Raw genomic sequence first — 27981 nt, 5'->3', positions numbered from 1 at the left:
AAAAAAATTCTTAAGTATTCAGAAATACCAGGAATGTTTAGCTTGTTTCACATTTTTTGATCACTTTTGTTTTGGTTTTAGCACCCTTTTCAAACAAGCAAAAAAATCCCCAACCTATTCTGGAAGACATTTCAGCAGTGAGACAGCTGCCCTTTCAACTGGGAACCAGCCCCCCAGCTATGATTTTTTTAACCTGATCCGTAACCTAAATAAGAGGGCCATCACCTGTCCTGGCAGAGCTAGCATTTTTATTCTTTGTGAAAGTGGAATTGCATAGAAGGGTGTAAACAAATCAGAGGGTAAACAAGAGCTTTGCCATATGTGATTGTTCATGGGTTCAAAACACCACACAAATTAACACTGAGGAAGGGAACTGTACTTGGAGACCTGTAGTTGAACTCTTAAGCCAGAGATTTTGTAGTAATTAACATTGCTTCTCTCTAGCACCAGCACAGCAAAACTCAATGAAGCACCTATAGGAGGGGAAAGTAATTCTATTTTAAACATATAGCAACACTAATACCCACCTTCTTAAAAGTGCCATGCTTTACGTTAAAATATCCTGCTTACGTATACCCACGTTTTCTTGTAGCAATGGAAAGAAAAAGGGTTGCCAGCTATCGAGCCTCCATTATCTCCTCATCCCTAGGTCAGCCTTCAGGTGCTGGTTTTGGATGAGTCTTGTACTGCTTCATATCTTAAAACAGTCATGATCTTGCCTCTCCATTCTGTTCCACTTCCATGAAGCATTAGGTTTTGTTTATTAAAGTATCTAGTCTTTTTACATGGAAGCTGTTGAAAAGAATTTGTCCTTTTCTTCTTACCATCACCTCTTATTATCATAGGTAGGTGATCTGTCCTTTTATTTTTTTATTTTTTGATCAATGACTCTATGTCCAGGTGGAGGCTGATGATGAGTGGTGTCCCTCAAGGCTCTGTCTTGGGCCCAGTGCTCTTCAGGATCTTCATCAATGACAAAGACAGTGGGATCAAGTACACCCTCAGCAAGTTTGCAGATGACACGAAGCTGAGTGGTGCAGTTGACACAATAGAAGGAGGGGATGCCATCCAGAGGGACCTGGTCAAACTTTAGTAGTGGGCCCACAAGGACCTCATGAAGTTCAACAAATCAAAGGGCAAGGTGCTGCACCTGTGTCAGGGCGATCAGAGACTTGAGTACAGACTGGGAGAACAACTCATTGAAAGCAGTTCTGTGGAGAAGGACTCGTGTATGAAAAGCTAGACATAACCTGGCAATGTGTGCTCACAGCCCAGAAAGCCAACCATATTCTGGGCTACATCAAAACCAGCGTGGTCAGCACAAGGGAGGGGATTCTCCGCCTCTGCTCTGCTGTCATGGGACCCCATCTGGAGCATTGTGTTGGGCTCTGGAGTCCTCGACACAAGAAAGATTTGGACCTGTAAGCAAGCCCAGAGGGGGCTCAAGGATGATTAGGGGGAGCACCTCTCTTATGAAGACAGTCTGAGAGTGAGGGGGTCGTTCAGCCTGGAGAAGAGAAAGCTTTGGGGAGACCTTATTGTGGCCTTCCAGTACTTAAGCAAGGCTTATTAAGAGGGACAGTGACTTTTTAGATGGGTAGATAGGGACAGTGACTTTTTAGATGGGTAGATAGCGACAGGACAAGGGGGAACAGTTTCAAATTAGGAGTGACTTAGATTAGATATTAGGAAGAAATTCTTTACTGTGAGGGTAGAGAGGCAGTGGCACAGGTTGCTCAGAGAAGTTGTGAATGCCCCATCACTGGAATTGCCCAAGGCCATGTTGGATAGGGCCCTGAGCAACAGGTCTAGTGGGTGGCATATATGCTTATGAAGGGAGGGGAAGGAGTTGAATATTTAAGGTCCCTTCCAACCCAAACCATTTAATGATTTTTATTCTTTTTCCTTTAGATTGTCTGTTTTTTTAGGATGTCCCTTGCTTTAGGTTACCCTGTGTTACTTGTTCTGAATGTCCTGATGTACTTCATGCAGATGTGATGGGAACTTAATATGCTGTAAACCCAGGTCTCAGCTGCACCTGCCCTTCCTATAGCTCATCTCCTGCTACCTTTCCTGGGTTTTCCACACCCTGATGGTCCATTCATTTTCCATTTGGAGAAGTTTCAATGCTGGTATTAAAAAGCTCTACAATCCTAAATGATAAGATACAGCTCGAGTTCTGGTTTGCCAGACTCTTTAATTAAAAATGCTACAACTTAAAAATCAGCCCTCAGCAATCAGGAAGATGCAATCATCTTATTTCTAGTTTTTCTCAAGGCAGCAGACACAGAAAATTGATACGTCCTGTGAAAAGAAGCATTTAATTGCTTATATTTTATCATCCCACTGCTGAATTTTATGTATTTGATTTTGCCTTTTAGTTCATTTCTTGTAATTAATTTTTCCCCTCCCACAACTGGATGCAGTTTCTTGCAGTTATTTTCCTGCTGAAATTTAAACTTGTGCATATAATCCCAAGGTTAACAGAGGGCTTCAGAAAAGGAGGAAGAAATGTAAGTGACAAAACTTACAGCCTCAGCAGTCTTATTAATGTATGAGATTTAGAAGAAAATCTTCATGCAAAGCGAAGTATAGTCCAGACTGCAGACTTAGTCACCCAAATGTCAAGCTTTTGGAGTATTCCTGTTTATGCCTAAACACCTACAGGGTGAAGTAAGAAGGTCCTGAAATAGGATCCGGATTTTAAGTGGGCTCAAGATATTCATGAACTGTGATGCAGAAATAGGTCTGGGAGCAAGAAGTGGCACAGTCAGAACAAGAGCAGAGTAGTGAGTCAAAAGTCAGGAGACAGTTTGGGTATCCCCATTTCTAGGTGAAGTAATGGCCTCCCAGAGGTCCTGGCTTGTGTGCTTTCAGGAAGATTTATCTTCTGAGACACTCAGTTTCCTTCAGTCATCAATGCTAATGAGAAGAAAAACCTTAGGAAATCCCATGTACAGTCCAAACCAAAAATCCTATTTATTCTGGCTAAACAGTAAACAGAACAATAGAAGAGGCTGTCATTTTATATTATAGTACTGTTACACGTGTTAATTAGAGAGTAATAGAAAAGGTAATTAAATGAAATTTAAAAAAAATCCACATGCTGTATGTTTTATGTTTGCTTTGTTAAATACAATAATAAGGACTCTGTACAGTTAGTTAATGTTTTTGGAAATTTTTCCCACCTTATATGAAGGGCATCAGGGTTGGAACTGCTGGACATTTAAGAATGCATAAAGTTTTTCAAGATTCTTAAATCCTCCTAGGGCAAAGACATCCCTTTCTAATATCTTTGGCTATTATGACCACTTAAAATTTATTGCCTTACTGCTAAAGTCATATCAGCCCTTCTACACAGCCCTTAAAAATATTCTCTATTACATGAGGTTAAGTCAGAGGTCCCAAGGATCACTTCAAGCATAAACATGCATATATATATCTTAAAGTGAAAATAGCAAAATGTGCTTGTAAGAGAGCGAACTAAACTATCAGCCTAGTGAATGGTACCGTGAGAGAGAACGTTTAATTTAGCTTGTGCATCTCATGCTAAATAGCATCTGCTGAAGCAAACCAATGGATCCAAATGAAACAATTAGGAATAATTGGCAGAAGTACATGTCAGAGCCTTTCCTATTACAGATATAGAAAACTGCATACTCACATGCCTGTTTCTCCCTAGCCTTCACAGCAAGGCTTCAACCTCTCCTCCTCCTGCCCCACCTGTCATTCAGAGGGAACTGATAAAAACTGATGCTCTGTTAATGTCCAGCACCTGACCAACTCTAAAGTTGCAGGTTATTAATAACTTTCTAGCTGCCATTAAATGCTTCTTATTTTCTGTGAAACCTAAACACACCGATACACATGCTCACACGCTGCTTCAGCCTACAGCACATCCACAAGCCATAGCAACCAGCAGAGAAATCTCATCCTGCTTGGGCTGTACTCCCCACCACCTTCTCCTCAGCACATAAGATACTCTGGCTCTGTGTCAAACAGAGTGCGAGACGATTCACTTAAAACTCGCTGTTCAGAAGGGGTAGTCAAGTATATTGCATTATTTCATGCTGTAGTCAAAGTTTCCACCTTTTCTTTGGTTATAGCACGGTACACATACCGTTCAGGATATGGAAAGGAGTTGTGTTTTCTTTTAAATATGCTTAGGCTCACCTTCAAAATTTCAAATTCAAAGTTCAGTTGAGATAATTTTTTTTAAAAAGTAGCTACATCTACGTGTATAATGGACTGCAGTGGGGGAAACCACAGTTGGCCATGAATCGCTCTGGGGACAAGAGTGTTTGCACTCACAGGCTTTCAGACCTCACTAATACACTTTATTTTACAATCCAAGTGCTATTTTGCTCTCATGCAAATAGGGGCATTAGTAAGGCAGTGCTGTGAGACACACCGTGAGGACAGACACCTCCTCACAGCAGGTCCACCTGCAACCTGAATCCCCCACAGCCATTCCTGCCCTACTCCTGCAATGCCCTGGAGCTCCCACAGTCATCGGCAGATCTGGAAACAGACTCCCCCCAAAACCTCCCTCCTCATCTGCTGCTGTATCACATCCCTGAGAGGCTCCTGGCATTACACCATGCTCTTCACCACATTCTGGAGAGCACACCATTTCCTATATTATTGCAATCCAAAGTGGGACAGTTCCAGTGACATTAGGCAGCTCTATCCCTGCAGACTGTCTAAAGCAGAGTTAAGTAAGTCCCATCCACTGAGGTGAAAGCAAAATCAGTGATGGCTTTGATGTTTTAATGGGATATTTAACACATGCCAGAAATGTCTTTTCTGACGAAATTAATGATTCGGTGCGGGGAAAAAAACACACTGATTTTTTTTTTCCTGAAAAGGAAGAATGAAAAACTGAAAATCTTGATAAAAGATGCTCTTTTGTAGACTGAAACCACTGAAAAAAAATTCTTCCTTGCTCCGTCTTCCTTTTTGCCTTCTAAAGTAAATAAAAAACCTCCACAGCACTTGTCCCTTTTAAAATACAAAAATTGAGGAAAAAATGCTTTTCAAAATTCTCCATTTGATATTGTTGCAAGCGTTCAATTAACAACATCTACAGTGCTGTTTAAATCACAACTTGATTAAAGTAGTTGAGAAATATAGCTTAATATTTTCAGAGGTCATAGGAAGTTTGATGTCAGCAGAACCTTTAAAAGTGGTCCAATGTTCTTAACTGCATTTTACAAACTAGTTTTAAGCCTCCAGCAATGGACAGTAAAGCAATAGTAAAGTGTAGGTAATTTAAAAAAAAGGCAACTTATAATACTCTCCTGAGCTTGCCATTTTAGTAAATTCCATTGGTGCACACTTGTTTTTCCTGTCTTCCCAAGACCCCTGGACTAACACAACTCTAATCAGTCCTAATTTCAGTATTTTGAACAAAACTAGGAAAAAAAATCTCTGCTGTTGCTTTATATTAATTTTATGCTGCAAAGTTAGACTGACGACTTCGGATGTTAAATGTCACCCTGTGTTTCAAGTTCTCAGCTCACAGAGCTGGAAAGAGTCATGATGATCCAGCCACGTCTCCTTCATAAGCCAACTGCAGGATTCCTTGAGCAATTCTGTTGTCAGGGGCAGTGTTCAAACTGGGAAATCCCCCCACTCCAGTGATAGAGACTCCACTACAGCCCTTCATCGTTTTTAAGGAATTATTACATTCCCTTTTAAACAGCTATAGCTTATTTATCCTCTGTATGTATTAATTTTCAAAACATTAAACTTTTAATATCTCTATTTGCTAGGCTGATGATCAGCTGTGTTTCCCTTGTAAGTATTTATCAGCTATGACATTATCTTAAAACCTTCCATGTTAAGTTTAATATATTGGGTCTCTACTTCTTCACTTCAAGATCCATTTGCCAACTCTGCAAGTGTGCTCCTGAGCAATAGCATCTTTCCCATTTTTAAGCTACTTCAGTTAACACATCATTTACAGGTAGAAGCCATATAAACAAACTATAACTCTTAGAAAAAAGCAAAGTTGCAGAAAAACTCATTTCCATTTTGTTGGCAGTAGTTAGTTTCCAGTCTTCTGTACTCCTAAGCCAAGCTTAGTCCCACTCTGCAACTTCTGAGGAGCTGAAAGGATATTAGTAGGTGAAGCTGTGTCACAGCCTGCACCATCACAAAGTAGAGTGTGGTACCTCCTCACTCCTAAGGTTTATCAGCTCCTGCAATTGCATCCCTTTTGGCCTGCAGGAAGGAAACGCTCTGGTTGATCTTCAGCCTGTGGCCCCTGATTGTACTTTCTGTACTTGACCCACAGTCCCAAATAAAAGTCGAGAATCTAAGTATGTCATGTTGGCCACATACCAGCTCCATCAGGCTGACTGACATTCCTCTGAGCAACTCTGGAATACAGAAAACAAGGATGTTCCCATAACTGCAGTCAGCCGGAGGCAAACAAGTATGTCTGGTGACAGTCGCTGGGGGCAGTGACAGTGACAGACCACTCTAGGAACTCTCCCATCTTCACAATAGCACCGGTGCAGCTGCCACACACATGCAGTGACAGACAGAGGTGGGAATGGCTAAGAAAATAACATACAGTATTATTCAAAAAACACATGTAGCTAACATGATGTAACGCATGGTGAATACTAAGTGCTTTTACATTCGTACTGTGCCATAGGTGTCAGCAACAGTTTTATGATAATGAGTTGATTTCCTAATGGCTAAAAGACAGTAGAAAAAAACATCTAGCTTTTGTATCCTTATTCTCAAGCTAATCTCATGTGCTATTAAAGAAATCCAAGAACCTAGCACAAAGCCATAACTTCATGAAAATACTTGCTTATTAAGAACTGACACTTCCAAACGCACAGGATATTCAAAATGCATTATCTGTGTAGTGAAACCACAGCGACCCCACAGGTAGTAGGACAAACCTGCAGGTCACCTACACAGAGAGAACCGTCTTCTGCAAGGAATTTACTTCTTAATGGGCCTCTCAGTTTTCAAGTAACACCAAATAATCCAAGTGGGAAAGAACAAGTGCCCTGGTCTTCCCCTGCCCCCCAATTCCCTCAGCTAAAACAATCCAATGCAGAATATGAGCTATTTTGGAAGTCCTTGTTCCAATTCTGGAAAAACACAAGTTCTAAATTTCCAATATTGACTTGATATTTTTTGGCAGGGGGTTGAAGAAAGCCAAGTCTATGAAGCTATCCTTCCCCTGCCCCTCAACTTGAGCAAACTAGAGTCACGGAGTTCCCGTGAAATTCTGCTACTGAAGTAAAAGGAAGTTTTCCCCTGTAAGTTAAATGAGATATTTTGATTACAGATGACTTTTCCATTTTTCTGTATTTTATAAACTTCCCTACACCTAAAAAAACCCACTTATAAGACTGTATGTTGCATAGAAATGCTTTGGTCACATTTTAACAGGTTACTGAAGAAGTCAACTTCTACCCATGAAACAGGGGTTTTATGCCACTCTTGTTTACTCAAGTGGAGAACAGCAAAGACCAGTGCTGTGTTAACCAAGTACTGTATTGCAGCTCAGAAATGGTTAATTCCAAGTGTTGCAATTCTCCTCCTCAATTCTATTTTTCTACCTTGCGTATTTGAAAGAAATAGGGCAAGAGATTAACAGAAAAGTCTAAAGCAGGATTACTGGGGAATTAGCAAATTTACTCAATGAATCGTCCCATATCCACAGCCTGGACAACTTGCTCGATGCTGTTGTGGTATCTCAGCTTCAGCTGTAAGATTATTAGTTCCTCTCCTCTCTCATCCTCCTTTCCCATCAGTTTATATCCTGCTGAAGCAAAAAGTTCTTGACAAGAAGCTTACAGAGACAAGTCACCAAAGAAGCAATTTCTTCCACAAAAACTAACTCCTATAGGAGTGGGGTAATTTTTATTGAACTCTGAAATGATCAATTGCAAAGCACAGCAATAAAATCCAGACCTGGAACATTCAGTAACAGCCTGAAACATAGAATTGATTTCTATTGTCATAAGGGTTTGACATGCAGTTTTTACAGGACACTTTAAGCTTTAAAATTTCCTTTTAATCAGTGTAATTGCCCATTCCCTCCCCAATCCACACAGTTGTTCTAAATTGCAGTGACTTCCTGATTTCTGAGAAGTAAGGCACTACAGTGTCCTTTCAAAGCAGTTACAGATTACCACAGCAGACGCTTCCCTCTGAGCTCTGAAGGTCAAGATTGTCCATGGAAAAAAATGCAACTGGTAACTGAAAATGCATATCTAGTGATGAATAACTAATCACCACTGCTACCAAAACAGCCATTCTATGTCATCTACCATCAGACTCAAGAGGAAGCCTTCAGTGCATAGAGCAGAATTAACAGTGTTCATCCTCTCTTATAGGAAAAATGGCTCTGTTCTGGAAAAACTCATTAAAGCTGTCCTGTTCAAGCTAGGGGATAGATTTTAACCATAGTCTTCAACAATTGGTATGTTCATATGGCTCAGGACAAGGCACTGGATGAAGACCTCTACATTTATAATTTTGCAATAGGAGTTGCAGCCACTGCAATGCTTTCAATTGCACATTCATCAGTGCCACGGCGGATTCTGAAGTAACCATCTTCTCCCCATGAGGTGCCCCAGCTGTTCTTCACAATCCAGAATTTCTCACCACTTTCTGGGTCTGCACCATAGCCCACCAGCAAGACGGCATGATTGGTCAATTCAAAAGGATTTGAGTCATCTTGCAGCCCAGTATGATGGTAGATCCCCTCTTTATAAAGCATGAAATCATTATAAACCTCAAAGGCAACAGCCATTGGCCCATGCTGAACAAGCTCAAGTTTCATCAGGGCTTCATTGCAGCCTCCATAGAAACCACCAACGTAGTGGTACTCCGAAGTGTAGTAGTGGTAACAGCTGCGTTTGAAAAGGCATGGAGAATCTTGGCCTGTGTAAGGGAAGCAGTCCTCTTCCACCACACCAAAGTCTTGAACATACTTTCCAGCAATGAGATATGGGAAGCCACCATCACAACCTAAACAAAAAAAAATATGTGCTTATTACCTTGGAGAGTTATTTGAGGTGGGAGCCTCTCCTACTTATATCTTTTGGAATACTTTCAGATATACTACTGAACATGCACTGCAGAGACCCAGACAATCCTAATACTCTAGCTAGCTGTAGCTAGCCTTCTGTAACACACAAGGCAAAATTCCCATTTGTGGGAACTATACTGGGAACGTTAATACATAGACACCTTTCTCATTCAATTGCTCCTGACAATCCCCATCAGGAAGAGCAGTTAGTTACATGCAGTACAAAGACCTGACTAATAAGCATACAGTCCTCCAGAAAGCTTGAGTCATTGTTTTTGCTCATCTCCCCCTCCTTGTATGCTCCTCCTCCCTCTAAATATGCTACTGGAAGAATATTTAGTTCCATTCTTTCTAGGAACGCATTGCAATTTAGCTAAATTTTGAGCCCTACTCCTTAGATACTCCCCACGTCACAGGCAGATCTACCTAAAAACCAGTAACATCCCAAGCATGAGGCCACCTGCTCCTGATTCAATCCCATCATCCATCCCACAAAGAGGTGGACTGACAACTCTGGAATTTTTTCCTGCAATCTTTAAAAAAATAAAAAAGTACTACAAAGTATAGCCTGCCAAAAACTTTATGAAAAAACTAAATTGTGTGTGATGGAGAAGGCACAGAAGTTTTTCATACACGCTCTCCTTCTGCAGCATTATCAAAACTTGAAAGCTGTCATTGTAAATACCAGCACGCTTACCCTGAGAATACTGGCTGCAAGACACAACCTGCTGCGGACTAAAGATCGGTTTCTGAGTATTGTTTGTAAGGATACGTATTCTTGCTTCCAGCATGCCCATGGAGGAAAATGCGTAACAGCTGCCACATGAGCCTAAGAAGGGAAGAAAATGGAACCATGAAGAGCAGTCAGTAACGCAAACAAGGCTAGTCACCTAGTCAGGTACAACTAATTCCTAGAGTCCACTGAGTCAAAACCTACCAGATGTGATTAGAAGTTAAAAACCAATGGAGCAGAAACTTTATATCTACATTTAGCTTTTAAGCACGCAACTAAAAAAACCCACTTCTAACAACTTCTGAAGGAACACAGAGTTTATGCAAGAATAAGAGACAGCATACTGCTCTTCAGTGTTTTTTCAGCAGTACCTTTTAAGAGCTATCCTATTATGCTATTCCTTCAGAATGAACCTACAGGGACCACATTACCAGGGCAGAGAAGTCTCAGTCTACCGCCTCAGACAACAACCCTTTATGGAGTACATATGCTAAGTGGCAATGAACTATTTGAAGTGAATGCTGACATTATTGTTCTTATTTCAACCTACCAATGGATTTAGTCCTGTAATCTCCAGTTGAAAAAATATTCCACCTCTCCAGCTACCCCTAAACCAACCAACTTTTAGAGACTAGTAGTATAAATAGCGAGTTTGATATAGAGAATTCATTCCAGCTCCCCTTGCTTTCCAAGGGCATGTAATTGTACGCTGGCTTTTCAGAGGCACCTTAACTTCCATTTGGTTTCCTGGCAGAGAGTTAAGTCTCCTTACTTTTGCATCAAAATTTAGTAATGCTTCTAGCTTTAGGCCTCTTCACTTCCTAGAACCTTCCTTTCACATATAAAAACCTTTAGAAGTGGAATGACAAGCATCACAGGGAGGAACAATTACTTGGATGGGGTCCTATTTTATTTACTGATTGTCACCAAGGTCCACAATTTCCTTTTGTTTCCTGACAGCAGGAAAGTCAAATATTGCAGAGCTATGAAAACAAGGGAGGCCTGAGGAACAAAACAAAATACTTTCTCTTGAACTGTGTAGGTGTATAAAAGCAGAACTATTACAAAAGTAAGATTTTGTGAAATTGCACCTTCACTCAGATGTATCTCTGAAGAGAAGGGGTAAAATCAGCCTGAACATGAACACTCCTTTGCCCAGCAGGGCAAAGTGAAGCAGTGAAAGATGTCACCCACTCACTGTACAGTCACAGCATCTTAGATGGGCCACACTGAACACTTTGTTGCATCTTGTGTGCAAAAATGTGAGAAATACAATTCACACAACCATTTCAGTCCATTGGATTTGCTGCTAAATTTCTCTCCTGCTACCCCAGTGGCATTTACGAGGCTCACAGACTGACCTCTTTTGGAGGTTTTGTTTGTGTGTGGGTTTTTTGTTTGTTTATTTTTCTTTTTAAAGCCTGAAAGCTAAAATACTAATTTGATAGAGCAGAATGGATATTCCACAGACATTTAACATACTCAGCATGGACTTTTAGATTACAAGAAAAGTGTAGGAAGCTTTATTATTGGAAACAACAGAGTAGCTCTCATTTAGAGAAACTCTGAAGCAACATACTGGAGAAAGGGTAAGTTTGGAACTAAGCATTCAATTGTCTGGCAGCTAAAAGAGCCTTTGGTATATTCACAGTTCACACCAGGAGAAAGTAGAGGACTCACACCTACACAGGACCATATAATTTCCTGTTGCCATCTTCCAGTGATGCAATGTATCAGCTTGCAAGCTAGAACTCCCACAAGCCTTCCTATGCTTCTTCTGCTACCAGGAGCCCAGCTGACAGAACAACTAACCCATAAATGAGGGATCAGTGATTTAAGTAACTGCTCCCCCACCATGCTAATGTTATGTTCCCTTCCCCAAAAAGTTGTAACTAGATAACTACCAGAAGATGCAAGTTTATTTGGAAATGGTAGTTCAGGCAAGGGACACATTAACTGAGTCCACTTCTGGCTTCCATTAATTCAGGTCTAACCATCTAATTCATGTCTCTCACACCACAGTGCTATAAAAGCACTTCCTAGAGAATACACATATACCGGCATGGTATCCTTTTTATTCTACTTTAAGCTAAATAATTCCCTATCACAGGGCAAAGAAAAAAAAATAGTTTTATCAGTATTCTATATTTATCCGTGTCCACAATTTTCACAGAGACTAATGCCTCCTCTTGCAACTAACGATTTAAGTAACTCCTAAATTTAGCAGGGTGGCAAGACTTGGAGGCAATATAAGCAATTTTCATGGGTTTATTCATTAAAGCTGCATGATAATTTGCCATCAGCAAGAATTAGGGAAAGAGTTGGATGTACATCAGTTCAGTGAGTGCACAGAAAACTGTGGCTGAGATGGATTGGACAAAACTTGAGAGCTATCTTTATACAGGGTTCTGTGGTAATTGGCCTTCACTCCAGCAAGCTACACTGCTGTCTGGATAAGCCAGTACCATCACCTATTTCAGTAGTGTTGGTAGCCAGGACTCCAATCAGTTTCCACAGGTTATTCGTAGTAAAGGTGCAATCTGTCAACTGTAAGACACTTGACAAATCCTTCTTGTTAACAGCAAATTATGAAGTACATCAAAAGAGCACTAGAGCATTTCATTCAGAGCTTTTATTCATTTTTTACCTTGATTCCGAATAGGGCTGACATAATTGACACCATTCACATTTCTCCAGTCCCAGGATTCTGGCAAGCTTGAAACTTTTTTTAGTAATTCAGGTGTTAGAGGTGCAGGCTTTGGTCTGAAGAGGAGAAAATGATTTTGAGAAACATACCACGCTCTAGACAAGGAAACAACTACATAACACTCAGTTTTCATCTTCTGGCTTCTACTAGTTGGACTTACTTCACACTATGCAATTTGAAATAGTCTCCATCTAAACTGAGTGGGTGTCAATCTGAAGAGATTAGTTTCAGCAGGATGCAAGATCTACTCAAATATGCTCCCTGATGGAACTATATGATGAACTATCCACTGCTGAGGAATACACATTCAGTACAGGAAGCTCAGTTTGCAAGCCGCAGTGCCAGCTGCAGATTGAGTTCTGAGTGGCCTAGACGAGAGGCCTTTGCATAACCAAGGGCCTGGGGACCTGCGGCCAAGCCACATCGGACACTCAGAGACACGGCAGGAGCCGAGGAGTCCAGATTTTCACCGCTTAGCCTGTGAGTGGATAAAAGCCTCAGGGTTTCTTTGTTTGGGGCCCCTCCACAGAAGTAGCAGCTTGAGCTGTTATTTTGTTATTTAGTTATTGCATCAAGTTTAAATTATTTTATGTATCTGGCCATCTGAGACTCTGCTATGGGAAACCTGGGGTCAAGCCAGGAAGGAAACCTGGTCTGACTGTGTGAGTGTGAGGTCTGTAGCTGCAAAGGGACCTCAGTTCCAGCTCAGGTGCTGCGAGAGTGACTGCCAGAGTGGCTTCTGGATGGTCAAACAGGGACGTTTCCTTAACATCTACAAGCTGCTGAAGTCAAATACGTTTGTGTTCATCTGAAGTGCTGAGGGTCACTCAGCAACACAGTTCTGTAGCAGATATTTTACACCTCTGCCATCACGAGGTATGTAGAATATCTGACTGCAGAAGGCACCTTGTCTTGGCAGCATGCACTGACAGCAGCTACAGACTGTTTAACTGCAGACAGACAGGGCTTACATCAGCACTTCACTAGATGTAGTACCACTTGTCTCAGAAACTTCTCTGGAGCAAGTTTTTACTGTGACTATTGAAGAAGTATTGAATGTTACTTTCCTCATTTACCACTTGCAGCCAAGTGATGCTCATACATCAGCAAGCCAAGAGCTTTCTGCATTCAGCTTTCACATAACTCAATGCTTGTCCTTAGGTGCCATTCACAAATACCAGACACTGGAATCTGTTCTGAAAGCAGGAGAGGGCCAACCAAATACCATCATGGCACAGTATGGGTGCAACAAGTTATTGTTACCAAGTAGTTTACTGTATTTGAAGATGATCTACAAGGCGAGTTCTGTCTCATGATAATCTGCATAATTATCCCACACAAATCAGCAGTTTTATTGTAGAGCAGGACCTTCTTCTACAACACAGAATTGCCACAGTTTGGAAAACTAAGTAGCATTCCTACTCACAGGAATACCAAGAGTGAAAAAAGCAAAAATGCCAAGAAGGTAGAAAGCTGTAAAAAGAGAATCTTCAGATCAAAGAACTCTAGTTTGCAAATTAATCTAGAGGATGATGTACAAATCCCCATTACTGCTCTCTGCTCAGTGATCTGCAAGACCCTGAAGGCATTCTTGGGGCTGCTTTCATGCTTCTTCACTGAGACACTACTCCTGTTAGAGCATCCTGTTGAAGGTATGGCAAATTATCAAAGTAACCAGGGCATTCCCTCAGAAATCTTTATGTTTAATGGTAGAATGCAGTTCACTGCTTTTTAATTGCAATTATGAACTAGCAGAACCAGGACAAAGTACAAGCAGAAACTCCTGACTGTGGCAAGCAGCTGATGAGCAGACACGAGAGTGAGATGACAACCAAGACTGTCCCACTTCTTCCCTGTACATATGAATTCAGCAGTGAGCTACTGGGCAAGATTAAAGGGTAGGTTACTCTATTTGTCTCAACTGCTTGAGATGATAGATGCTCAGAATAATCATTCAAATGAAAACTATGTTGGCACCCCATGACTATGAGCTGGAAGGCCCTGAAAATTGATTAAACATCTGACCTACAAGCCAAAACACAGCTAGAAAGCGCCAGGACAAATATAAGCAGAGTCTTGGCAGCAGCAAGGTTTATGGCAAAACAAAAGGTTTTGTTTTGTTTCAACTACCTTGAAGCTCTGGAATAGAGACCCCCAGCTCTTCTAGTTAGTTCTTCCAGGGCAAAATGCTCATAATCCTTGTATCTTGCCGCTCTCCATGACTTCTGGTGAGCATTGATAGCATTTACGAAATCAGAGTTGTGCACATAACGCCTGCCTGAAAGTCTGCAAACAAAAGCAACCAAATAAAACAGTAAGAAAAGGACAGATTGAAAAATAAAGGTGTTCTCTAAACTCAATATGTAAAAGACTAACTCTGGAAGTGTCTTGTGGTAGGTACTGATAAAGAAACATAGAAATATTGGATCAAGGCAAAGTTCCTTAAACTTGAGACTGATTAGATATAATCATCTTGCTTAGACATGCCAGTTTTGTAACTGAGCTTCGCCACAGGAGAAACTCTGATGTGACAGCCACAAGCTCCTGTTTTAGTGCATTCAGGTTTTATTTCCAACATTATAACTGGTATTAACTTTGCCCTCAGTAACAGAATTGGTCCTTATGGTTTTAGCTAAAACCCGAAGGACAGTTATGAAACATTTTATTCCAGTAAAAGCTCACTTATCTGTTGCTTACCTTCCCCTGGGCTTCTGGAGAGGCAGCTCGTTTATGTGAACATCTGAAGGAGATGAAGTAATCTTCCGTCCAATGAAACAAGCCCAATTGTGGCCAAGTACATCATGTACCCATCCTGGTAGAGTCTCATTACAGTAGCTGGTTACATTCTGGCCTTCCTTTTTGTACTGTAATGTGAAGAAGTTATGCCGGTGTTGAGCAGATGCATTTGTTAGCCTAACAGCAGTTCCCCACCCACTCAGCTGCTTCTTGCCTGTGTTTCAGAGGAAGTGACCAAACACATACTCCAGAGGTTAAGTAGATAAATGAAACTGATACTTATCAAATCACTGCAGAAGACAATCAGGTTGTGACTTGCACTATTAGCAACAAAGCATGCATTAATATCAGTATCAACTAACAGGTGCTAGTTGTTTGGGTTCAACAGTTACTTCCTCAGTAAGATGCAAAAGACCTCTTAGTATTTACCCTTCTCTTCAAGGCCCTGAGGTTTGTTGCTTCACATATGTGACTAGTCAAGCTAACTCAGGACTACTTCAGAAGTTTGAGAAACTAGGACTCAAACACAGGAAGGATAGCAAGTTTCTCTCATCCAGTAACCTCTCAGGGAAACGTGTACTATTTCTATATTTATTTGTGTGTAATTTATGTACTGTTTTTGTTTTACAAGTCAGAACCAAAGATGAGACTTCCTGCAACTGCTTAAAGCTTGAGCTGTGATGGTACAGCATCAAGAAACAACTTCACGTGAACTATCAAAATGAAACAGTATGAAATGATGATCCATTGAGAACAACTCATTTAAAGTTGGCAGTGAGGAGAGTGTTACTAAGGTCTCAAGTCCTGAGTCCTAACACTTCCCTGTTCACACAAGTCTTCATTTTAGTACTGAAGAGTAATAATGTTACGTATTCAGTAAAATGTGTCTGCATACAACAGTTAGCACTAACACTTTACCCAGTTACCTAAGCTTTCTGAATTAGCAATTCTCTGACAGCAGATTGTCTCAGGATGGGGCAGGGGGCGTGTGGCTCTTTACTCATTACTCATCTCTCAAGGTTAGAGCCTGTTTTGTATTAAACTACAAAGGAGCCTGAAAATCCCATGCAACAAAAGCTTTAACTTTACTCTTCTAATCACAAAAATAAGTTTCCTAGTCCAAAAACACTTCCTTAAATCTCATTGGAGTTGCGCATGTACAACAGTACAGAGATTTTGGAACTATGTTTCAACAAAATGCTTGCTCAGCTTCTTTACTGAAGGAAGTGGTGGGTTTTGGTGACAGAAATGCCCCAAGATGGAAATGAGTAATTAAAGAGACAGGGGGATTGTGACTCTGTACAGGTTTTGTGGGAAATCTGAAGGAGAACATGTAGTGAAATAATTAAGTTTATCGATCAAAGGAATAAAATTAAAGGCTAATTCTCTGTTTTAGAACAGGAATTTGCTTTGTCTCCAGTCTGGAGGTTGCAGAGGCTTCATATCCACACTCCTGCTTGTCTAGCAAGGCAAGCAAGTTTGCTGACTGGAGCAGCATGGGGGCACTAGGAAGCTGAGCTGTCGCCTTGCTCTATTCATCCTCTCTTACTGTTCAAGATTGTGCAATATAGGATATAACTACACTTGGCCACATAGCAAGGGCAAGGTCCAGAGACGATTTGAGAAATACCCTCTTCACAACAGGAGTGCTAGAAATCCAGACACCCAAAAGCAACAGGTTAGTGACTTTACATCTATAATTTACCATGAGATCACTTTATTTGGCTCTACTCAACAGCATTAAATTAATACCTGTCTCTTTTATGTAAAAGTTGCCACAGATTATAACAAGACCAAGTACAGCTATTCTCGATAAACAAAGGCCTTCAATCTAAATATGTGAAGATTAGAGGAACAGGCCTGCTTCCTGCAACAATCAGACACAGATCCTGCCTAGTATACAGTTATACTGAATTAAATTAAAAATTAAATTAGATTTAGGACTTAACTCGTTGCCTTTTTTTTCATGAAGACATCTGCTAACTAGCAAATGAAAACAACAAAATGCCTTTTTTTTCCCCTGTTTTGTTTTTCTCTCCTAAAAATCCCTGTCCTTTTCCAGGAGATTAAATTCATTGCTTTTTAGAAGATGTAGATAAACCAGAATACCATTCACAACATTTATGCAACTTATCTTTTGGGAAAGTGAATTTAGCAAGTTTCTTACACTGTTCTTTCAGTTCATACATATCAGCAAAACTAGGAAGGGGGTAAGACGACAGTCAGTGGCAATGCCTCAAGACACAAAAGCCAATTTCAGACAGTCTGTGTAGAAGCCTAAAATTAGGCATTTCAAATCCTCTGTAGCTAACTTTTTGTAGACTGGCAGACTATAAGATACTACTGAACTGACTTTAAAAAGGGGACACAGAGACTTTGAGACCATAGCACATCAAATGATACCTGGATAAAGAGAATTTAACCTCAAAGATGCACAATCAGCTAGGAAATGAAAATATACCTGAAAGGTCCCAATTTGCTTTTCCCCCTCTGACTTGTAATTGAGAGCCACTGACGCAGCGAAGTGACAGAGAAACCTTTAAAAAAACTCCAATATTTATGTTTCAATTCCACAAGCCAGTTAATTACCCAGTGAGCCACACGTTAGAAGAAATAAAATGGGGTAGCATTGTCATAGGTGCCATGACAATGACACCCACTGCTTACTACCAGAAGGTAAACCACCAAATCAGTACATCATTTCTAAAACCACAGGCAGCATTTCTTACTGGTACCAGTGAAGGTCTGAGAGATTTGATCTGGCAAATCTGACTGTACCAGTGTAATGGTTCTAGAGGACTGACTATGAGTATGCCTGTCCAAATAACGATCATACAGGGACACGGCACCATTGCATGAACAACAGCTGACTCAGGTGGATGTGAATTTTAACATCAGACCCCAAAGAAGCTGCCAGCACAGCACCTAAAACATCCACAGAACCCATCCTATAACAGCATCCTTCATGGAGGACAACAGCCACACCGCTCTGATCACCAGCAACTGCTGGACAACTGCTGCATGCATTTTCTCTGCAGACCTAAGATGATGGCTTTCATTTCTGAGTTATTGAGACCACTGCAACCATGCCACGTGGTAACTCCATCAGCCAATGCTCACATCCGCAGCATTAAGTAAACTGCATCCAGTGATCTGACCAGCCTAGGACAACTCCTGTAAAAAGGCACGAAATATATTCAACAGTTCCAATTCTGAGGTTTAAGCTTTAATTCTATTTCAAATGCGTATTTTTCTCAAGCCTGACAACTCATGCAACTTTGCCTAATGCCAGAATTTAGCCAAGCCACTCCAACAACATTAACCTTAAAAGGCTTCATGCAACTAGACTTCGAAGACTGCTGTCAGATACCTGAACCCCAGGTAAAGTTTTTGGTGCAATATACTTTTAATAGCAGCTTTCCTGTGTTGGTCATCATGACAATCTATCTGCATATTCACTTCTAGTCCCAGTAAAAAAACATAATTGTTTAAAGCTTTCTTTAAATCTTTAATCTCACTAAGGGGAAAGCACAAAAGGATGGAGACCTTATTGGAAACGTTATTTTAACAGGGACTCAGCAGTGCTACAAACACAGGTTGCCCGCCCATTCCCTTTTACATCTAATGTTCTCAACTTAAGCAGTGCTTGGGCAAAAAGCCAACTTGAGTTCCAGGGGGCGGGACTACCCTATACACTTAGAGGACTGGGCAATCACCAACCATAGGAAGTTCAACAAGGGGGAAGTGCCAGATCCTGCACCTGGGACGGGGCAACCTTGGATGTACGTACAGACTGGGGAATGAGATGCTGGAAAGCAGTGCCACAAAAAGGGAGCTGGGGATCCTGGTTGACGGCAAGTTGAACATGAGTCAGCAGTGCCCTGGCAGCCAGGAGGGCCAACCATGTCCTGAGGGGCATCAGGCACAGCATTGCCAGCCAGCTGAGGGCGGGAATTGTCCCGCTCTGCTCTGCACGGTGGTGGCCTCACCTTGAATATTGTGTGCAGCTTTTGGGCACCGCAGTATAGGAAAGATATTAAGTTCTTAGAGCATCCCATCCAAGGGAGAGCAATGAATATGGTGAAAGGCCTTGAAGGGGAAGCTGTATGAGGAGTGGCTGAGGTCACTTGGTCTGTTCATCGTGGAGGAGACTGAGAGGAGACCTCATTGCAGGTCTCATGTACAACTTCCTCATGAGGGGAAGAGGAGAGGCAGGCACCGATCTCTTCTCTCTGGTGACCAGGGACAGGACCCAAAGGAATGGCCTGAATTTGTGTCAGGGGAAGTTTAGGTTGGATATTAGAGAAAGGTTCTTCACCCAGAGGGTCATTCGACACTGGAACAGGCTCCCCAGGGAAGTGGTCACAGCACCATGCCTGACAATTCAAGAATCATTTGGACAATACTCTCAGGCACATGGTGTGACTCTTTGGGATGGTCCTGTGCAGGGCCAAGATTTGGACTAGATGATCCTTATGGGTCCCTTCCAACTTGGCATATTCTGTGATTAAGCCTAGTGGAAAGACTTATCACTCATTTGTTACCAAATTTACAAGTGTGGCTATGCATTTTAATACAGGAAGCACACACTGAATTAGAACAGAGTTGCAGACTTGTAGATGCCCTACTGTACAAAAATACAAAAGATTATGTTAGTAGAACAAAGTACTGTATCTTGCTACCCAATATAAAATGCAAGCAAGTATCAACTATAGGGGCATTTTCTTTACTCTAGAGAACATTCTCAAATTCTGAGACCTGCGCTTTCAGATTTACACTTTAGGGAAGCAGCAGTTGCACACTACCAGTTAAGGGAGCCCAACTAAGATAGGTTAAAAGTTGACTTTCAAGTGATATGCAGAGTGATTAAATAGCATTAGCAGCTCTAACACTTCTACTTTAGCACATGAAATGAAATGAATTCAGCAGTTTTTTTTCATATCTCAAAATTTAAACATTAACTGCTGTCACATATCGAGGCTGGTTATTTCAGAACGGTAGTCCTTGATTTTAACCAAATTTGGGAGCATTGGGGAAGAGAGAAAAGGATGTGACAAAGATATCACCAAGTCACTCTGGAAAAGACTAGTAATTTGAGTGGTGGAATATTCTATTATCTACTTTTTTCTTTTTGCTGAAGTGGTTATACTGTTTCAAAATGAAAAAATGCCAGACTTGTGGGTTTTGCTAAAGGACATCTCAGAAGTCAGAATTAGTACCAGTTAGCTTAAGGTACAAACAGCAAGAACCTTACAACACTGTCTCCCTCAAAGTGGTAGTCTCAGCAATAAATACCTTAAAGCTATAAATAATTGAAATTAGTTTGCCTCAACTTTCCTTTCAGCCTCACTCTATCTTTTATGTTATGCTGTTTCTATTTCTTTTGCCATCCTTCGGGGAAAAAATAAAAACTTTAAAACCTTATATATTGCATAGCCCTAAAGAATCCTTGTATCATCCAGCAGAAGCACATGCTCAAGCTTCTGCCAAGAGTCAGTAGAGTAAATTCATATCCAAGTTCAGTATAAGGATGTTTCAGCAGCACACATTAAACAAGAGCATTCCTGTAAAACAAACAAGTTACTCTGTGCTGCAAACAAACAGCAAGAAGAATAACTATGACTTGTCAGAAGCAGAATGCAAGAATACAGTAGGATGCTGCATTTAACTTGGAAAACTTGAGAGAACAGCAATACAACGATAGTTAGAAATAAAACACTGCTAGAGTTTCTTTACTTAAGATACTAAAGGAAACTGAGGAAAAAATGTCACTCAATCCACTCCTTTGGTGCATATAATCATTTCCCCACAGGCCCCAAGTCAAAGAACAACTAACTTGTAATGATAGTGAGGCCCCACAAAAGTCTTAGTGGATGTCTGTTTAGCAAGCCACAGGAACAAAAAGCTTAAAAACTCACTGATGCATGCATCATCCAACAGGCTGTGTCTATATATACACAGTACAGTAGCTCTGATAAAGCCACCATTTAAGGCAAGCTCACAGCATTCTGGTCAGTAATTAATAGCTTAATTTTTTAACATGAAGCAGAAATACACCAGAAGTTCAATTAGCACCCGTGGCACTTCTATGCCTGAAACACACAGACTACACTAACGGCTTAAATACTGCTCTTCATTGTGGCAAGCAACTCCATCTCTCTGCAATGTCAGAACAGGAGCATTACAGAATACAAGTTACAGGACCATCGTATATAAAAAGGACGTTTCTTCTGCCCTGCCACCATGATGAGGTTTTAGCCACATAACTTTAGTGAAACATAAAAAGAATTTGAAACTGATGAGCAGCCTTTAAGCAATGAACACTTTCTTGACAAGCTCAAACCCACTACTATGGAAAGAGATATGCAAGGCTTTCTGTATTATGGCTGTTCCAATACCACAACCCGCTCCATGAACCAATAAATTATTCCACAATCAAGCAGTAACTCCAGAACCATGTTCACACTCTAAGGTTAATTCAGAGTGAATTAAGTAATTTTACCAAGTAGCAAAAACAACAGCAAATTACTCCATATTAAACATATTAGTTCTGTACCTTCTTGTTGTAGAGCAAGAGACTACCAGCAAAGAAAATTCTTCCCTTCCATGAATTCCAAAGGGACTTTGTCTTATGACTTTTCAAATACTCAACAGTGATCAAGGCTAAGCAATATACTATGAGATTGCTTTTACGCTTTCCTCTTATTGCATTTCCAGGGAGGAAGGCCCTTGCCAGTTAGTATTCTAGTTTACCCTTTTTTACTCCACAGGCTTCTCAAGTATGACCAACACTAAGTAAATGAAGTCTGCTATGTTTATGTTACTTTCAGGTGCAAATGGTAAGAGTATTTTAAACAATAGGCAAACATTGTTCAAAAAACTCTGAAGCCTGCATTCAATGGAATATATTACTTATTCCCTAGAAACTTCAGGGTAGAAGACGATGAAAATGGTCTTACAACAGAATTAGTTGCATTTGAAAGATAAAACCACATTTCTAGTTTCTACCAGGACTAGACATTTTGTATTTCTATTTCATATGTAATGCAGTATTTACTGGATTAAAAGTAAACAGATATGCACAGCTAAATATGTCACAAAGTCAAACAGTTTGTAAGGAACCACTTCCTCCCTCCAAGTCCCCACTGATGGTTATGAAGTAAGAATTTTGGAGATAGACAGCATTGCATGTTGTTGCCCAATAACATCAAGTAGTTATCTGCAGCAAAAAAAATGCAATTACTAAGTGTTGTGCTATTTTCTCAGCCTTCTCAGACATTTTACATGCATCTTGGTAATCTATTGTTTCCTTTAGAGCAGGAAAACTAATAGACGGTAACCGAATTTGGCTCTAATCCTCTCTATAATGCCTAAGAAAACAAGTCTTTAAATTAAAGATGTCTTGCTGATAAATTCCCGACTACTGAACAATGAGCCAAACAAGCTTGCCATTTCTCAATATCAAAGGTGACTGCAAAACTAACAATTAATGCATTTGCTCACAAATGGCTAAGACACATACATGATTTGACTGGCCTTGTTTTGAGCAACAAGGTGAATCAGACGACCACCAGAAGTTCCTTCCAACATAAATTATTCTATAAAAGTTTTGGTATATTGTTTTAAGATTACTCTTGTGAACAATGCAATACAAGAAATCAACACTTATCGGTCACTTGACTTAGTGCTCATGTTCTGGGATGTATTTCACAAGGTACATCACAAGCAGAAGCAGAGCCTTCTCTGACTCTCAACTGTCTTCAAGTTGGCTCCTAACAGATCCATTTATGTTCCAGAGCAGGCCACACTGTTTCTATGATTGCATTGCTCACATACAAGAACTAATTTGATAATCAGCACCTGTTTCACTGCTCAGCATACTGGCTTGTAAAGCCACTCTGTATTTCAGTGTAAAATATCAGCCTAAGGATTCCCAGTCTGCTAGTTCAACTATATTCTCCTCAAACGAGTTCAACGACTGCTGAATTCTACCTGCCAGACACGACACCTCAAGCATGAGTTCATGGAAATACAATAGCATAGTGTTCCACTGTCCTCACAGAGGCAGTAATTCCTGCTACTTTTGAGGGAGGCCCTCCCACTGTAGGTAGGCTCATAGATGTGTCCCTGCCTAAGAAGTTTTAGAACAATTCTGCCCAATTAGACTACCTTTCAGTATCCATACAGTTTTTGGTGTATCACCTGCCAAAGCTATAAGAAGTGCACATAGCAGCAATTTAGTTTCACTGTCTTATACAGATGAGAATGTCAATCAGTTATTTCTCTCTCACACAAGTATAAGACCCTGTCTTATTTTTAAAAACTGCATTCCTATTTTAAAAATTTACAGTTATAAGAGTGCACTAGTCTTGACAGTTATTTATAGCAGCTGATATAGTGTCACATTTTTAATTTGTGAAGAAAACAGTGTTCATAATTCAGAGGTGTTTTAGTTATTGTTGAGCAGCACTTACACAGCATCGAGGCCTCACCTGCTCCTCAGAGAGCCCTGCCAGCAAGTAGGCTGGGGGTGCACAAGAAACTGGGAGGGGACACAGCCTGGACAGCTGACCCCAACTGACCAAAGGGATGTTCCATGCCGTACAATATCATGTGGAGAAATAACAGTTGAGGAAAGAAGGAAAAAAGAGGAACATCCAGAATCATGACATCTGCCTTCTTGTGTAACAGTCACGCACGATGAAGACCCACTTCATGGAAATTGCTAAAGACCTGCTTACTGGTGACAAGTAGTGAATGAATTCCTTATTGTGCTTTGCTTGCCTACACAGCTTTTGCTTTACCTGTTAAAGTACCTTTATCTCAATCCATGAGTTTTTGCACTTCTATCCTTCCAATTCTCTCCCCTGTTCCACTGGGGGGGAACAAGTAAGTGGCTGATTGGAGCTTTGCTACTTATCAGGGTAACCCCTATCTACACACTGGGGTTAACCTACAACAATGAGCATGTAAATAACTCCCCATTAGTTATGTTAAACAGCCTACACAGTCCTTTACCTTACATGAGCTCAAACTGGCACACAGGAAGCTGCAAGGAACTTGTAGTTAAATTCAAGCCTTATACATCACTTCTGTTCAGTAAGGATTACAATTCTCCTGGGACAGCAGATTATCACTTTTCTTAACATCTGAAAACACTGACTTTAAAACAGCTGCTGTAAAATAAACCATCTATGATGGCACCTAGAAAGACGATGTAAAGCAAAAGTAATTTCTTCACCTTCCTTCTACTAGTGAAGGTTCAGTGATTTTGTGCTTGGACAAGGCCTAGGTGTTTACTGCTGACTCATCTGAAGCCAGACACAAGATCATGCTTCCTGAAAAAAACCAAGAAACATGTTCACTGTTCCTGCCCAGGACTGCATTCACCAACTATTGCAAAACATATCTGTCTCCCAGGTAGCAAAGTTATCCTGCAGAGATTACTTCAAACCACCCTTCAGACTCACAATGCCACTCACTGGGACAGCAGCAGAGCACTCCTTTAACAAGAGAGTTTTCTCCTGTCTACACCCTGCCTGCCATCACTGTTTTCAGCTTGGTATGAAGTCATTAACAGGGACTGAAGAAAACAGTATTACTCCAGATGAATAATTATAGGCAGCATAAAGGTTCCTGAGATATTAAAGCAGTATTCTGAAATAAAATTTAAAGAATCCTATAAATCCTTCAGGAAGGAGAACAGAAGGCTCCAAAATTTCCATGCATTAGAGAACATCTCTAAGGAAAGATAAAAGGAATGGTGTTTGCTATTTCACTTGGGTCCACAGTGGCAAGAAAAGGACAAAAAAAAAAAAAGAAAAAAATTCTGGCTACTAAGAGAGTTAGCTTCATGAAGGCCTACAACTGTTTCAAGAGTGCCAAGAAAGGAAAGCAGCAGTATCCGTAATTTTTTTCAGATAATGCCCAATATGGGCATTACTCCCTACCCAGGCACTGATAACTATTTCCTTATGTTAAAAAATTTGTCTCGTAATCTAGGCAAACCTGAGAACCAAATATAGTAAGTGTCCCAACTGACCCACCATGCCACTGAGGGACTGAAGAGAAGCCTAACTATAAGCCATGTTAGCAACAGCCAGTGATCTAGTACACACCAAGTTAACTCACCTTAAAAAATGCAAACCACTTGTAGTCATTTATCACAATTTCAAAGCCTTGATTGTAAATCAAAGTGAAGAAACCATAGTTGCCCAGACTATCTTGAGCCACATCTAACTTCTGAAGATTGACAAGCACTTTTTTCTCCACAGGCCCTAAAAGAAATACAATCATTACAGTACGATTACTGTGTGGAAGAGATTAAAAGCTAAATAGTAACTCCCCGCTACTAAATCTCCTCGCGGGCATTTCCACGGGGCGCGGTACTTCCACCTCTCCGGATGCTGTCAGGCTCCCCCGACAGCCAGCTGTGGCAGCCACGCTCTCCTCCTGGTCACAGCCACTGCCCGGGCAGGCTGAGCTGGGCAGGGAGGCACCTGTGAGGGGCAGTGAGCAGGCAAGAGCCGGTGGGGCTCATCAAGAGGCCTAGTCGAGCCCTAACCGAAACAAACAGAAGTGGTCAGACGCACTTCCCATGCAGGAACCCGCCTCCTCTGCCGGCTCTGGGCTCTCCCGGCACGGAGCCGCCGCTGAGCCCCCCGCCCACATCTCCTCGGGCTCCCCGGAACACCCTCTCCCCCTCCCGGACCGGCTGTGGGCACCCGAGGCTCCGCGGGGAAGGGGAACTGGCCAGGGCCGCCGCGGTCTCACCCGCCTGCGAGCAGTTGCCGTGGCGGCCGCCGGCCCGCCAGACGCGGAGCTCCCAGGTGCCCAGCAGGTCGGCGAAGGAGCAGTTGGCCGGCGTGTCGGCCACCACGGCCGCGGGCGGTGCCGCCAGCAGCACCAGCGCCACGGCCCCCAGCGCCCACCCCGCCATCGCACCGCGCCCGCCGCCTCCGCTGAAGTGGGCCCGTACGCCGCCACCTCCCCGCCCTGCCACCTCCCCGCCCCCGGGGCCGGGCCCGCCCCGGGCCGGCTGCGCTCCGCCGGGAGGGGCAGGGCCTCCTCCACCCCGGAGGGTGTTCTTTCCGAACGGCGTCCTCTGCTGCGAAGGGCGCCCACGTCTCCAAAGGGCATCCTGCCTCCCAAAGGGCATCCTCCTCACCGAAAAGCGTCCCCCGCCCCAAAAGTTGTCCTCTCCAACGGGAGTCCTCCTGCCCAAAGGGCATCTTCTTCCCCAAAGCCCATCTACCTCCCCGAAAGGCATCCTTCCCTCAAAGGGCAGCCTCCTGCCCAGATCCCCTGTCCCGCTACCCAGCCTCAAGCCTGGGCACTCGCGAGGTTCCCCGCAGAGGGACAGCCGGACGAGGCTGGTCCCCAGGGTCACTGCAGGTCTTGCTGCTGTGGAGGATGAGGCTTCTTGTTGGCCATGGGTTTAGCGGCACAAAGTCACTCAGAGTTTCTGAAGCAGCCTCACGTCATAGCCTGGAAGCCACGCGGCAGCAGTCCTGCTCGGGATGTAACCCAAAAACCTGCACCATCTTTGAGACCCTTTGTACACAGCAACAGTCAACAAAAAGCATGGAAAATCCCCCCTGAAAGTGGAAGCTTCAGTGATCTGCAAAATCCTGTACATCCAACAACCAGAATGTTTACAGGGGACAGGTGTTGTCTAAGGCAGAGGTGTCTCCACCAAACTGTGAGACTCTGAGTGTAGCCGAGTGCACAGCTGGGTGTGCAGGGAAGTGGTTCTTCTGCTGCTGTCTCTCCAGATGCAAAATGTGCCTACTTTCACATCCCCAAAGCTATATGTGCAATCAAGAAATCTAAAATACTTGCTGATGAGTAAATATATCCTAATTTAAAAAAAATATATATATATAAAAAAACCCCTTTCCAGGGAACAATAAATGCATATAGTATGAAAATGTTGGCTATGAAAATGATACTTTAGCTTAACTATGGATATAAATTTAAAACGAATTTTGTTAAACTGGTATAAATCTACATGTAGGTGCTCATCACAGATTTCAACAGTACAGCTTTAAATAACTCACTTATGAGCTAAACTAGGTTTAAATTATGTGTCCATTTTTTTAAATTGATTTAAATCAGGGGATTAGGAATTATATCAGTAAATTTTAACCGATTTAAGTAATACCTTATTTTACCACAGTCACTTTGCTTTTATTCTGTCTTCTCAGCCTTTTGGGGAAGGATTAATTTGACACTTTGCTGCTGACTCTTAGAGCAACCAGCTAATAGATGTTCTTATTCAGACTAGTGAAGAGATAAAAAACACATTACACTTGTTTTGGGACAGTTTTTCAAGGATCCTAAAGCACTGACTTGGTTGGGAAAGCAGAATTTCCTCCATTTTACAGACAAGAAAATAAACGCTGTTTCAATTCACTAAGACTGTGTTGTCTAATAGGGTTATGGTACTAAAAACCAGAGCTCTAGGTTGTTTTTTTACAAAGGCAGCTACATTTTGCTGGACATGCCATAGAAGTGCATGTACCTTGCCATTCCTGATCAAGCCTCTCTAATGAAATGCTGTTATGCAGCATCCCCCTTTTCAGAGAGCAACCCAAATATTTTCAATGACCTTAGAAGAAGGAGGTCTGTGTTACAGTTCTTCCTGTTTTATTTGCAAGAGCAGAAAAGGTCTGTGGTATCTCCATCTCATCCCCATGACACTGGTTGGATGATCCCGCCTCTTTGCATTTTGCAATG

The 27981-nt window shown here is 41.7% G+C and overlaps 1 protein-coding gene across 2 annotated transcripts; it reads right to left on the bottom strand.

The window, feature by feature from the left end:
* Nucleotides 1-7871: 7871 nt before the first annotated feature.
* On the bottom strand, nucleotides 7872-26489 carry CTSC (cathepsin C). Of its 2 annotated transcripts, none has more exons than XM_032680016.1 (7): nucleotides 26411-26489; nucleotides 25375-25520; nucleotides 15205-15371; nucleotides 14638-14793; nucleotides 12448-12563; nucleotides 9765-9896; nucleotides 7872-9006 (listed from the first exon to the last, which is right to left on the bottom strand). In XM_032680016.1, exons 1-7 carry the CDS (start codon nucleotides 26472-26474, stop codon nucleotides 8504-8506), a joined length of 1284 nt encoding a protein of 427 aa, XP_032535907.1. In that variant the 5' UTR covers nucleotides 26475-26489; the 3' UTR covers nucleotides 7872-8503. The 2 variants fall into 2 exon arrangements, with proteins under 2 accessions (XP_032535907.1, XP_032535906.1); XM_032680015.1 differs by lacking the exon at nucleotides 26411-26489 and adding an exon at nucleotides 26017-26242.
* Between the last annotated feature and the right edge of the window lie 1492 nt (nucleotides 26490-27981).

Source organism: Chiroxiphia lanceolata, chromosome 2 (genome assembly GCF_009829145.1).
Source record: "Chiroxiphia lanceolata isolate bChiLan1 chromosome 2, bChiLan1.pri, whole genome shotgun sequence".
In the NCBI taxonomy this organism is placed as follows: Eukaryota; Metazoa; Chordata; class Aves; order Passeriformes; family Pipridae; genus Chiroxiphia; species Chiroxiphia lanceolata.
The sequence above is the reverse complement of the archived record's forward strand: the minus strand, read 5'-3'. Positions and strand labels throughout refer to the sequence as shown.

Bases quoted from the DNA above. Each gene is read 5' to 3' on its own strand.
- CTSC (XM_032680015.1), bottom strand. From the start codon at position 26,182: ATGGCGGGGTGGGCGCTGGGGGCCGTGGCGCTGGTGCTGCTGGCGGCA. The intron at 14,794-15,204 runs GTAAGCAACAGA...TTTTGTTTGCAG, and splicing joins CTCCAGAAGCCCAGGGGAAG to ACTTTCAGGCAGGCGTTATG. The intron at 12,564-14,637 runs GTAGTTGAAACA...TCTCCTCTTCAG, and splicing joins CTCTATTCCAGAGCTTCAAG to ACCAAAGCCTGCACCTCTAA.